The sequence below is a fragment of the Panicum hallii genome, chromosome 4 (assembly GCF_002211085.1).
Source record: "Panicum hallii strain FIL2 chromosome 4, PHallii_v3.1, whole genome shotgun sequence".
NCBI classification, from domain to species: domain Eukaryota; kingdom Viridiplantae; phylum Streptophyta; class Magnoliopsida; order Poales; family Poaceae; genus Panicum; species Panicum hallii.
In genome coordinates, this window is record NC_038045.1 from 38,571,828 (window position 1) to 38,585,463 (window position 13,636).

General features: G+C 46.6%; 1 protein-coding gene and 1 long non-coding RNA gene across 2 annotated transcripts; both read right to left on the bottom strand.

Moving 5' to 3' along the window:
- Positions 1-2,466: 2,466 nt before the first annotated feature.
- Positions 2,467-4,718, bottom strand: LOC112889208 (leucine-rich repeat receptor-like serine/threonine/tyrosine-protein kinase SOBIR1). Its single transcript, XM_025955721.1, has one exon. The coding sequence runs from the start codon at positions 4,277-4,279 to the stop codon at positions 2,807-2,809; it is 1,473 nt and encodes a 490-aa protein (XP_025811506.1). The 5' UTR covers positions 4,280-4,718; the 3' UTR covers positions 2,467-2,806.
- A 390-nt stretch (positions 4,719-5,108) lies between these two features.
- Positions 5,109-8,025, bottom strand: LOC112889209. Its single transcript, XR_003228045.1, has 4 exons — positions 7,768-8,025; positions 6,491-6,560; positions 6,045-6,102; positions 5,109-5,510 (listed from the first exon to the last, which is right to left on the bottom strand). It is a non-coding gene; the product is annotated as an uncharacterized LOC112889209 (long non-coding RNA).
- Between the last annotated feature and the right edge of the window lie 5,611 nt (positions 8,026-13,636).

Consider the following 13,636-nt stretch of genomic DNA (forward strand, 5'->3'; position numbering starts at 1 on the left):
AGGTGGTCATGATGCAAGACTACCCGTGCCATTGTGGTCTTGAGCTTTGACCTAGCGCTAACCAAACCTAAAAGCCCCCTACCTGGCGCGCCAAAGGTCGGAGGAAATCTTCAACCGGGTGGCAGAACGCACCCGCCTAATCCTAGTTTAGGATGAGTTTGGGGGAAATCTAGGAATTCTTGACCAAGAGGCCCAAGAACACAGAAAGCACACAAGGATTTAGAGTGGTTCAGGCCGCCGGAGCGTAAAACCTTACGTCCACTTGTGTGTTGTATTGCTTGTGAGTTTGTGGAACTTGTCCAACCTAAGAGAACTCTGGAGAGCCTCCCAGAACTTGTGTTCTAATGCGTGCGCTCTCCCTTTTATAGGCTCAAGGGGAGCGCGTACACTGGTGCGGGGCCCCGACAGGTGGGCCCAGCGACACATTAAATAATATACACACTGGAGGTTTTAATGCCATAGATATAGAGATCTTTCACTCCAGCTCCTTCCTGTAGTCCTCGATCAAGAAGTTGATGTGCGTATCAACAACCAGGGTATGGTCATGTACCGCCTTACCGGCACAGTGCCTGCTGTCAGTGACATGCATAGTAGAGGAGGTGCTGTCACTGTTGGGTCAATTTCCACTGACAGGCGAAGGGGCTATGTTGACCCACTGTGCCGTCGCCTCCACGCGCACTGTAGCAGCGCACGCCTCAGCTCTCCTGCAGCAGACCATAATTACCCCTTACTCATGCGCGCGGTGCTGTGATGTGACTACATGCCACCCGCCCGCGCGCAGAACACAGTGATGTGACACGCCGCCTTGATAACAGGCGGGCTTACCGTGGTGTCAGCATACCTGCCCAACGTGTCAGTGGACAGCCCATGCCCTGTCTTGGGCACGCGCACCCCACCTATCCGCATTTAATGCAGTAGTTGGGCTGGCATCCTGTAGAAGGCTTTCTGCCACCGGACACGTGGCGGAGCCGGCTTAGCAAGCACCTCCTCAGTGGCATGAGGCGGCACCGGACCCCCTCCTCGGGGAAGGGAGGTCCGGGCCCCCGAGGCCGGCTCAGGTGCACAGCCCCCAGAGGGTCTGGCACCCACACGTGGCGGCACCGGACCACCACGCGAGGGTTTGGGCCCGCGGAGGCCATTCCTGAGCACCCTGTCCTTATGGGTACGTGGAGGCGCCGGACCTGTAAGAGCGCAGGGGAGGTCCGGAGACCATGACCCCAGCTGTCAGGCTCGGGCCGTACGCCCCGTCACCCAAAGGCTTAGGGCGAGGTTACGGGTAACCTCGCGCCCAACAGGTTGGACACCCTAGTAGGAGGTACCCCTGTCCGTATGTACCGACAGAGTCGATCGGCCTACGGCCTATGTTGATATGATTTTAAACAATCAGCTATATATGTCTGATGTAGGGCCTGACAGATAAATAATAATAATAATAATATGAACCAATCGGCCGATATTGATACAGAATATTAAATCCAGACTCGATGATTACAACGTACATTGGCTATGAATCCGACATAAAAATAACTTATCAGCTAGTTCCCCGATAAAAGCCATCCGCTAGCAGTCCGATGAAGATAGAGCGATTACTAGACATCCACCTTGTCGCAAAAGAACCACCAAGCCAGCAACAATTAATCTATCATCACCACCAATCGGATCGGACCTAACCGAGACAGCTTGGCAGCAGGACGACAAACTAAAGGCTACAAACCGATGAATCTAGTTACAACAAGATACAGGTGCAGTAAACGCTCAAATAAGACCAAGATAAGAAACTATCGGCTAATGAGAACTAATCTGATATTTTCATTAACTAAGCCGATCTTTTGCTAGCAGCTAAGCAATAGATTCAACAAATATAAGCCGATAGATCTAAGCAAGATCAAGATATCTGTGATTCTATAAGATCTAGCAAGAGATCGAATGATTCAACCTTACAAGAGATTTAATAGAAATTGATAACTGGCAAGAGATTTAATAGAAATTGATAACTGGTAGGCAAATATACCAATCGAACGAGAGCAACCTAAGAGATCGAAACATGCAGCCTTGAACAACTCCAATATAGCCGATACAATTGCCAGCGCTAGTGGAACTTAGGACTTATCCCTTTGCTCGAGATCGAATCAATGCAACCCCGCGTCAAGTGCCAAGTTCCACTGGTGATGAAAACCTCGAAAAAGAGGGTGGCGATGCATTGAAAGTTGTGTTGTATTGATCGAAAGATAAATTACAATGACACTACGTGTACATATTTATACATAACCCATGGATGGATGCTAATTCTTATTAGACATGACTTAAACTTTCCTTAAAAACAAAAAATAACTAACTCTGCCTAATTAATAGATAAATCTAAACTGTGATGATGTGGTCTTTACGGTTTCTTCTTTAACTTGGTCTCTTTTGAATAAACTTCCATTAGTTGATTGACTTTTTCCTTGACTGAATCCTATAAGAATCTTACTAAATTTCGTGCTATATTATATAGATTGGAATCTATGAAGCAACGATACACGGAACCACGTGAGGATACTGGAGTATGTGTATCCATTGCTAAAGCTCTAATTCCGCGAGCTTTCACAAAAGAGAAAGAAAAGCGATATATACCCCGGTCTTAGTCCTGCGCGTGCGCTGACTTCTCTTTCAGTATTTTCTTTGTTTGTCCTGATCTATCATGCTTTAAATGGCCGGTCCTAGTCTGCCGGCCCCACCTGAAAGTTGACGCGACGACTTTGACCCAGTATTTCAATATTCCACGCACACACTGAATTATTGCGTAGTTTTTTTGTCCTAATTTGGACTAATTCTTGATCTGCGACAGCATGCAGCGGACGTCCTTGGCGGTGGGCCGGTCGTTGGGGAGGTCGCTGGTGCAGAAGACGGCGATGCGCAGCACCAGCACGATCTGCTCGTCGTGCCCGGCGCCGGCGATGGCCGGGTCGATGGCCTCGGCGTGGTCGCCCGACTGCATCACGCGGCGGAGCCACTTGACGATCCCTACCTCGTCCGTCTGCTTGAAGAAGTCGTCCGACGGCTCCTTCCCCGTCGCCAGCACCGCCAGGATCACCCCGAAGCTGTACACGTCGCACTTAGCCGTGAACTTGAGCGTCTGGTGGTACTCCGGCGCGATGTACCCCCACGTGCCGGCGAGGTTGGACGCCGTCACGTGCGTGTGCGCTTCGGGCATCGCCTTGGCGAGCCCGAAGTCGGCGATGCGCGGCTCCAGGTCGTCGTCGAGAAGGATGTTGGCCGGCTTCAGGTCGCGGTGGATGATCTGCGGCCGGTGCGAGACGTGGAGGTACTCGAGGCCCTCGGCGACGCCCACCGCCACGCGGAGACGCGCCGGCCACGACAGCCCCGCGGCGCCGACGCTGCTGCTGGTGGTGCCGTCGTCCCCGGCGGCGGCGGCGGTGGTGTCGCCCTTGAGCGCGTGGTGCAGGCTGCCGTTCTTCATGTACTCGTACACCAGGTAGTGGCAGTCGGGGCGGGGCACGTGCGCCGCCAGCGGCAGGAGGTTGCGGTGCCGGATGTGGCCCACCGTCCTTATCTCCGACTGGATCTGCCGCGACCACTTGTCCAGCTGCCGGCTCTCCTCGTCGCTCAGGTTGTTTGGCGTGTCGCCGCCGTGCTTCTTGATCTTCTTGATGGCGACGAACCGGGGCTCCTCCCCCTCCCGCACCACGGGGAGCTGAGCCTTGTAGACCTCACCGCACCCGCCGCGCCCGATCACGGCCAGCGACGCCAGCCCGTCGTCCTTCTCCAGGAACGCCAGGTGCTCGGCGCGCCTGATCAGCTTCGGGGTGAAGATCACCGTGCCGGAGCGCGTCCTGTACCGCCCGCGGATGCAGTTTAGCGCGAGACGGAACAGCACGGACAGGACCAGCCCCGAGATGACGCCGGCGAGGGAGCCCACCACGAATCCGATGATCCAGTTGCGGACGCGGTGCTTGTGGCTGCGGTGGTGCTTGCTCGGCTCGCCCGAAGGCGCCGGCGTCGGCGAGGTGGCGCTGGGAGTCGCCGGCGCGCTGCGGTTCCTGGAGCCGGCGCCGGTCGTGTTGGTCTTCTCCGCGAGGATGTACCGGTGTGGCGTCTGGGTCCGGCGTTGGTGCACGTGCCGGGTCATCCCTAGGCGGGAGCGCCGCGCCACGGCCGAGTGCGCGACGGCATGGCGGCCGTCGTAGCCCTCCGCGGCGGGGACGAAGACGAGGAGCAGCGTGACGAGGGAGATGAGGACGAGAAGAGGCTTCCCCGGCGCGCCCGGCGTTGACGCCATGGCCGTCAGCTCGGTGGCGGCTCGAACGGAGGAGGCTTCCGTGCTGCGAGGGACCTCAGGGTGGGTGGGGGCGGAGCTATTTAATAAGGGCTGGAGGCTGTGGAATGCCGCGTGGAACGGATCGGACGGCTCCGATGCGCTTTCTTGACCGGATGGACGGGTAAGGTTCGTGAGAGGGACGTATGCGTCGGGTAGCCTCGCCCTGTTGCCGGCCCGGGTCCCACGCTTCCGACCGGCGAGAGACGACTTAAACTGATGGAAGTCAAGAACTGGCCTGCATAGGCATTAGGCTTTGATAGTCACTAGTTAGACGGATGAACTAGTCGTAGTTATTTTAATCCGTGATGATCAACCAGTAGTAATGCTAACAAACTTGATTAATTCGCGACCAATTTTCAGGCATCCAGCAAACGGAGGTGATGGATCAAACTGCAGCAACATTTTCCAAATTTACAAGTGGGAGTAGGCCTTGAATTCCTCTGCAGACTAGATAGATGAACGGCCGTTACACAGCATCCGACAGCAGCAAGGACCAAGGATCCGTTAGTTTTGGACTCACACTAGTTCCTGATCCAGAGACACCATAGATGGATCGCCTCCTGCGTACAGTTCGGTTCCACGCCTGCCTGACCCGCTTGCTCCAATGTGCAACTTTCAGCTGACTTTCACCCAGTGTGCAACTTTACAGTCGGTGATTCTTGCTTTGCAAAGCAAACATTAGTCGGTAAAGATATCTATATTTACTAATTGGATGTGGCTAATTTACGGGCCGGTCGTAAATTATGCCGGCCGTACGACCCCTCTTTTTTAGGAAAAAGGACAAATCATGTACGGACACTTTTCCTTTTCTAGTTAAAAGCTGTAATCAATCAATTACAACAGAAGCAGACGGATGTGCCGTACATAATTTCTCTCACTGGAACTAGGCCCACAACATCACCCTCCTAATCTACCTGAATTCCTAATCACCCCGCACAGCTTTAGCAATATTTCAGAAAAGCTTCACATAGTTCACATCTACAGTTTAGAAACTCTAGCAATTGTTGGCTGTATTATTATCGTAGCTACACAGCAGAGACTGACCATGCATTCCTGCAATACCACTTATTTACAGTGCTGCAAGATACAACTTTTGCTTCCTTACTTAATCCTTGAACATACTGCACATCATATTTGCTTCTCAGAACATTATTGTACTTCATATTTGCATTCATGTGAACTACTTAATGACCTGCCATAAAAGGAGGAAAACGTGTTCAGTAGCATGTAGTGGAGAGCAAGGGAAATAAAGGTTGGATGAGCTTAAGGACTAGATTTTCTCATACAGCAGTAAGCATTTTGGTTAAAAGTTGTAGGCATGTTATTTTGCACTCACAAGCACCCTAGAATAAATGTACAAGCAAAATAAAAAAAAAGATTTAGAATAAATGTGCAAGCAAATAAAACAAGTGTTCTGCCTGACAGAGAAGAGAGCGATACTTTTGCCTAACTAGTAACAACATTGACTAACACAAAACAATGTTGTTGCCTAATGAAAGCCATATTATTGCCTAGTAAAAACCATATTATTGCCTAATGAAAACCATATTGTTGCCTAGTGAGAAACATGTTGCTGCATTTATTAAAGAGGGGCCATCATCATTCAACATGCAGGTATATCTCTACCAAGCACAGCTACAATAGCAGAGCCATATCACACATAATCTCGTGAAGCAGCAATAGTGATTTAGAAAAAGCAATCATGTAAAGAGAAAATCTAAACTACCTTAAGTTTTATGTATGCTCTTTCAATCTATCTGCTGATGGCATGTTGCTCCCAGCTCCTGTGAGGTTGTCAGGTAATCTTAAAGTTAGCCATTGTATAGTCTAAAAATATAATTTAGAAAATATGCTACTGAATGAATAATTTTCTTGTTCATTTAGAAAAGGTTTCCTACACATGAATTGTACAACAGAAAAATGGCAGATGGTCACAATACGTGAAAAATGCTAAAACTCAGAACACAAAAGTGCTTACCTAGTATGATTAATTTGCATGATGGTTTGGCATAAGTTGCATACATGAAATCCAAAAATTTATCAGCAGGAACACATGAAAATGCTAGAATCAGAATGCAAAAATGCTAAAGTAAAATGAATAAATTGCTTGATGATTCAGCGAAAGTTGCCAACAAAATGAATCCGAGAGGGTATATGGTATTGCCTACCAACCTTTTTTTCTTTCTTAGACATATGTTGGTTGAGACATGTATCTATTGCTCCCGTACAAGATCCAAGTTCCCTACAATCACACAGCTCAGTGAATGGTGAGACAGCAAGTGCAAACAGGTTCCAGCTCTCACCCTTGAATCATAAATAGGAAATATTTTTTGGGGATGATGTAATAAGCCCAATTCTATACAGATGTGAACAGCAAAAAAATCACCAAGCATGTTACAAAAAATGGAAAGCCTTTGACAAACTGATTTTACTCTATCACCAACCATGCACAAACCAGTCCCATTTCATTACCAGTATGTTCCCTTTTAATCCATTTACAACACAAAGGTAATTCATTCACATTCAATACAACTGTAGGATTTTGTTTTCTCAAATTACATGATTACTGAGTCGTAAGTGCCTTGCACAACCTCACACAATCACAACCTGCTTTTGTCTAGTATAATTATAAAAACAAACTGTAGTTCTGTCCTATCTTTACACAGGTCCCCAGACCAAAGCTACATCCTATAGAACAAATAGGATTGCTTGGTCACTCGCTCTTAGTCTCCTTTGTCACACAGAAGTATAGAACAAACTGGTAGTGTTTCACCACCTCCCTGCAGGATACCGCATCTAACGCATATTCAGCGGTCAGCACTATCTGCAACATACTATGTCCATTCAGTATTTCTAGAATCATCAGAAGTGGCAATCAAACAATCAACGGATCTAGAATGTCACTATTGCAACCAATTTTTCTAATGTGTCATATCCTCACACACCAAACTTCAGAGCCATTGACAGCACACAGGAGCTAACATTTGTCGACATCCCAACCACCTATTAGCACTAGCACTACCAGAATGCACTCGACCTTCTAAGGAAATTTCAGACTGGAAAATGGACGAATCCGACTGCATGTGCAAATCAGGCTAAGAACGACACGTTTGGTCCCTAAATTTGTTCGCGAGGTTTACGCAATGCTTCGACTGGCAATCGCGTCATGGTCAATTAAACCCTCCCCACGAAACGCACCGGCTGTTGTAGGAACCCATCTGCAAAACCCCAATCTGACGACCCAAGCGGCAGCAGCACGCGGGCGCATGAGCCGAAAAAAATTACGAGTCGCCAGGTAACCAGCAACCCGCCCGCATCGGAGAGGCCATTGCATCAGGCGAATCAGCCTAGGGACGGATCACGGGCGACCGAACTCGAGCCCCCATTGGGCTGGAGCGGGGCGGAGAGGAGGAGGGGTCATGTTGGAGACGAGACGAGGGGGCACGTACAGAGGAAGCAGAGCTTGCGCGGGTGGATCTCGATGGCCACGTCCTCGCTGCCCATCGCGGCCGCCGCCGGCCCGGCCGCACGAACGGGAGAGGGCGGACGGGGAGAGATCACAGCAGCACTCGGGGGCTCGGCGGGGGTGGATGGTTGGACTGTGGGCGGGTGGAGACCTAGAGAGGACGGGGGGAGGGGGAGAGATAGAGAGAGAATCCTCATCCAGAGAATGCGAAGAGAGAGACCGGGACTGGGTAGAGGAAGGCCAAATGAAAAAAATTAGCGTGTCCCGGTGATTTCTGACTCGTGGATCTGATGCAGCTCGTGGCTACTGCACAGTACATGGAGCCAGCCGTGCAGATGCACTAACGTACGGCTGGCCAGATTAGAGTCATTACCAAAAGTCAATCAGTGATTGTGTTTGTGACACCGAGCCGTCGGTGGGTAAATAGTCTAATATTTCTTTGTATGCGTTCGTTTCCTGCCCTGTAAACTTGAGCTCCATCATATTAAACGAGAATCTTGCTATTTAAAAGTATTAAATAAAATCTGTTTATGAAACTTTTTGCAAAGATGGGTGCTAATTCGCGAGACAAATTTAATGAGCCTAATTAATTCATAATTTGCCACAGTGATGCTACAGTACTCATCCGCTAATCATGGACTAATATACCTCATTAGATTCGTCTCGCGAATTAGCCCTGGGGTTCTGCAATTAGTTTTGTAATTAGACTTTATTTAATACTTCTAAATGACAACATTCTTTTTGATGTGACAAGTCTAAACTTTAGACTCTAGGAAACGAACACACCCTTAATCACTTTATAGTTTCTCAAATTTAGTAATAGGCAAAGTTAACTGTAATTTCCGCCGTATCTTTTTTGCATGAAAATTTAACAAAATCTTGATTAGTACGTTTGTTAATGAAAATAATTAATTTTAATTTTCATGCTATAATATATTACTACTATGAAAAATATTTTTAGAGACGGATAAAACAGTATTGCAGAGGCAGGTGCGGTACTCATCCCTACTTCTCGCAGCTAAAATAGCTGTTTGCAGGAGCGGGTATATAACCTGCCCCTCAAAACCCATTTTCAGAGGAGAGTCACAGCCTAACCCGTCCCTGGAAATAAATTTTTAAGGGCGCGTGAGCCCATCTGAAAATGGTATTTCCATGGGCAGGTCTGGAGTGACCAGCCCTGAAAATTGATTTTCAAGAGCGGGTCACGCTCTAGCCTGCCCCTAGAAACATCGTTCCCGCCTAAAATTTCACTAATTTGAATTTAAATTTTCCAAATCTGTTTCACAGTACATTTTAAAATTTTATTTCTCGCCAATTCTGACCTATCAAGCTAGTGCGCGATCGAATCTCATCCATTGCATGTCCATCTGCATTGCACAATATAGTATTTCAAAAAATCCATCACACAACATGAATAATAAATTAAGAGGTCCAAAATACAACATTATTCAACAATCTCCAGAATTAAAAGATCCAAATATTCATCACACACCATGATTAATTAAAAGGTCTATATTATCCATTACACAACATGATTAACTAAAATGTCTAAATACCGAATAAGCTACATGCTAGTACAAACTACTCATAAGACTTATTGACCGATACCTCGTGAACCACTTCGCAAACTCTGGATACCGAACGGTCAATTTTTGTCGTCCCGATGCTTCGCGCCTTGCACTGCGTCGAACCATCAACTCGCGATTATCATCCGTACCATGCAACTCTACATCAAATTCACGCTCAAATTTACTTATTTGCATCACGTAGCATGAGGCAATCAAATAATTTCTTAATCCAACAACGAATACGACCCAGAACAAGTCCAAGACGCTCTTCCCCGTGGAACTCAAGGGAACGTCCGGTGTGCTTCAAATGATTGCGTACCGACGCCCAAGTGGACGCATGGCGCTCTAATGCATCATGTTGCAAAGCCATTTCTACGAATTAAACATTAATTACTCATTAGAGTGTCAAAATAATTCATTTCAGAATATGAAATTACAACCTCAAATTCAATACACTATATCAATTATAAACTAAATCAATAGCAACATGCACCTAGGAAAATTATCACATGTATAAAATAATAATAAACTAAATCAATGGCTAACTACGTCAACTAATATCAACAATAATAAATATTAATTAATTATTAACCGTTAATAATCCCTCCATACGTGTGTGTGCGCGCTCTCATTCTAAAAATAAAAATTTCTACTATACTCAACTAATATCTATTTTTCTATGTACTCATTTTCATATCTATATTTTCTATACTACCATTATATATACTCATTTTAGTACCTACATTTTTTTCTAAATAGTGTTCCCTAAATTAAATGCACATTTCTAACTAGAAACATAATTGAATGCATAAGTCAACAGAATTAGTTTGACACTCTTCAGTTTATTTTCAATACGCATCTCAACAAATTGGCGGATTCCACAACAACTTGAGTTTCGTTGGACCCTCGCTTAGAAAGAAGGGAGACACCAAATCAGTTCCAAGATTTGGTGCCTCTCAACTTTCTCGAAAGGGTCCAGGGGAGGCCATGCAATTTGTTTCGAACGTAGATCCTTATATACATCATTAAAGTGTCAAATAAATTAAATAAATAAAAAAATATAATCCCTTATATTCAAATGAATTCACATTCGCTATTCCTAAACCGTAATTCTTGAGAGCATTCAAATGAATTCACATTAAAAAGAAAAGAACTAACCATCATTCAAATGAATTCACTAACATTTCACTATTTTTCAATAACTATTCAATAATTCACTAACTATTCAAATGTCACATTTATTTATTTTTCGCTAACTATTGACTTATCAAATAAATTGAAAATGGATATAACTAAACCTAAACCCTAAACATTTCAATAACTATTCAATAGTTACAATGGAAAAAATGAAAAAAAAATCAAGAACCTTGGTCCAGGCGGCGGGGAGTAGGAGACACAGATAGGGTGGCGTGGGGTGGGCACGGGCACACGGGGAGGGGTGGCGCCACGGGGGGAGCGGCGCGGGCTGGGCTGCAGTGGGGTGAGCTCGGGCCGCGGCGGCGGGAAGGAGGACACGGGTGTCCCTGGAGGGGAGGTGCCGCCGGAGGAGGAGGTGCCGGAGGAGAAGGCAGCGCATGGAGGATGCGTCGAGACCGGTGGCCGTAGATCCGCGGAAAGGATGATGAGGAGGAGGAGGGGGCGTGGCAAGGCGGTGGCGTGAGGAGGCTTGCGAGGAGGGAGGCACCCCGGGGAAGGGCCACAGCCACCGGATCCGCGTTGGATGAGCGCCACGAAGGAGGCTACCGCGGGACAGAGGGCTGGCGGGAAGGAGCAACGCGGGGTCAGAAGGGTTGCCGGGGAGGAGGGCGCGCGGCGGCGGGGAGGAGCTCGAAATTTTGGTGGCCTAACGGTTTAGTGAGCGCAAACCAAAAAGATTGCTAAGTCCCCAGCGCCGGCTTGTATATATAGGAAGCGATTTTTAGGGGCGGGTGACGCCCCCGCCTGCCCCTGGAAATCTTTCGTAGGGATGGGTGACTGTGGCAGAACCAACCTAAATTACACCGGTTGGTTCTGCCACAGCTGGTATCAGAGCTAACAAGTGTACCCTGAGATATAATTATCCTTAAAAATGTCTTTTAGTATAAAATTGAACCAACAAAGTATTTTGCAAAACTACGTTGGTTTCGTTAAGGATTGGGTATAGAGCGTAAAGTCCTAGGGTAATATTCATATGGGAATTAGAGGTGGCTATAGTATATGTATATAACTCTGACTTCCAGCACTATTTTTCTGTTAAACCTTAAATTTTTGCACAATCAACTTTATGTTCCGTAACAACGCCTTCGACGATGAGGTAAGAAGGTAAGGATCCTCAGCTAACTGGGGAGTTAGCCTTCCCGTCGGTGATGCGAACCGAACGCTGTCTCTCAAGCAGTGGTCTACTTGAGATGCTGCCAATATATCAACTTAGGTTGATCATATTGGGAGTAAATGGTTAGGCGCAGCGTATGAACAACAATACCCCCGCATTTTGCGGTATTCCGTGAATACGTTGTCTCGATAATGTATGAAAACGCTGTCTGTACGGCGGTAATTGTACAGATGCTGTTTCTATAGTGAACAGTAATGTTTGAGGACGCTTTCATGAGTGCTGGCATGGAAGGTTCATATATATTGTGGTTTCCTGCAGGTACGCTAACCACGGTTAAATAGGTTAAGACGAATAAGGATATCCGACTAGCTATTATAGGGAGAGACGAATATATTGTGCCACCAAAACTAATCACGTAAGTCCAAACATATTTGGCAATTATTTTGAGTTGTAAGGACGCGTAGCACGTGCATGCATATTCCTTCATTTGATTGAATGAGTGGCATTGTTTGTTGTTTTATGGATGACTAGAGTGTTGTTAATCATTAGTGCCGCCTTGCAATAGTCATACCAACAGCCTTGGGTTATAGTGATCCGCCCTTTATCATTTCATTCTCAAGATCTAGAATAATCTTCTGATTTTCAGATTCTGCTATTATCATAATAGGCCATCTTGTTTCTTTTACTCTGTGAGTTTCTAACTGGATAGCGGCATTCCAATCATTCCCTCAGTCTAACTCATATTTTTCTGCAGTCTTCTCAAGGTGTATGGTTGAAAACTTGTAATCTTACCATTTGAATCCTTGTTTCAGATGGCCGAGCCTCCAAGGTTCTTTTGGGATTCCGCAGGACACGCTCATACCAATGCCTTGCATTGGGAGGGTTGTCCTCATCTATTGTGGGAATCTCTCCAGGTGTTTGGCTACACCGAGCCTCCACCTTATGATGGAATAGAGTATGATGAAGAAGGTGTTCCTCGTTGCAGGGTGAAGATGACTGTTCCTCCGCACCCTACTTTATCTCTGTATCAGCCCATTGAATTTAATGTAATTGGGCATCGCCTCGCTGATACTTTTAAAGCGGCAGCAATGGAAGCTATCCACATCTTCTGTGATCAGCATCCTGAGAAAGTTGCAGGATATCCTATCGGGTTATTTCCTGCAATGGATTCTCGTGACAGAATGGACTTTCAAGGTGACATACTGTGACCACTTATTGGGAAATCTGGCCAGAGAGACTCTACGCACTACGGTTAGATTCATGAATGCACAGTACCGCTACCAGACACTTCAGCAGCACGGTATATACTGATTGACAAATGTAGCCCAAAGGTATCGCAATCAGGTTGGCCGGCAGAATACGCAGATTGAGAAACTCCAATCCACTGTCACGGCCAAAAGAAGAGGTTATTACTCAGCGGGAAGAAACCATTCAGCATCGAGAAGAATAGATTGTTGAGAGTGATGCTCTCATTGTCCAGCGCGACACTGTCATTGACTTCCTCCAGGAACAAGTTCACGAGCTCAACCTTAATCTTGGCCAAGCTATTGATCATATCAACATGCTTCATGAGCAACCAGTACATCCTGATATTGATGAGTTTGAGAGTGGAGGAGAAGAAGAAGAACCTGAAGAAGTTGAAGAAGTCTCCGAGATCAACTCTAAGCATGGAGATCCTATTCTTAGTCCCTATCATTTCTCTTCCGGCAGTCAGTCATCCGTGGGCAACCTCGATGACTTCTAGTCTCGTTTGAGTTGACGGCATCCTAGATGTAGATAGTGTGACATAGTGTGACATGGGAGTGACTAGTCAGGTGACCTGCGAGCCACTTGCTGTAATATATGTGGCAAACCTATGTACGGTTTGGTTTGGAACAACGTGATGTAATATGGAATAAGTTCAGTTGGTAATGTAAATCTGAGTTGCTATTTGGAACGTTGAGCTGACGCTTTGTAATTTGGATATATTACCC

What these genes read in the sequence shown, in the direction of transcription:
- LOC112889208 (XM_025955721.1), bottom strand. Translation starts at nt 4,279, where the DNA reads ATGGCGTCAACGCCGGGCGCGCCGGGGAAGCCTCTTCTCGTCCTCATC.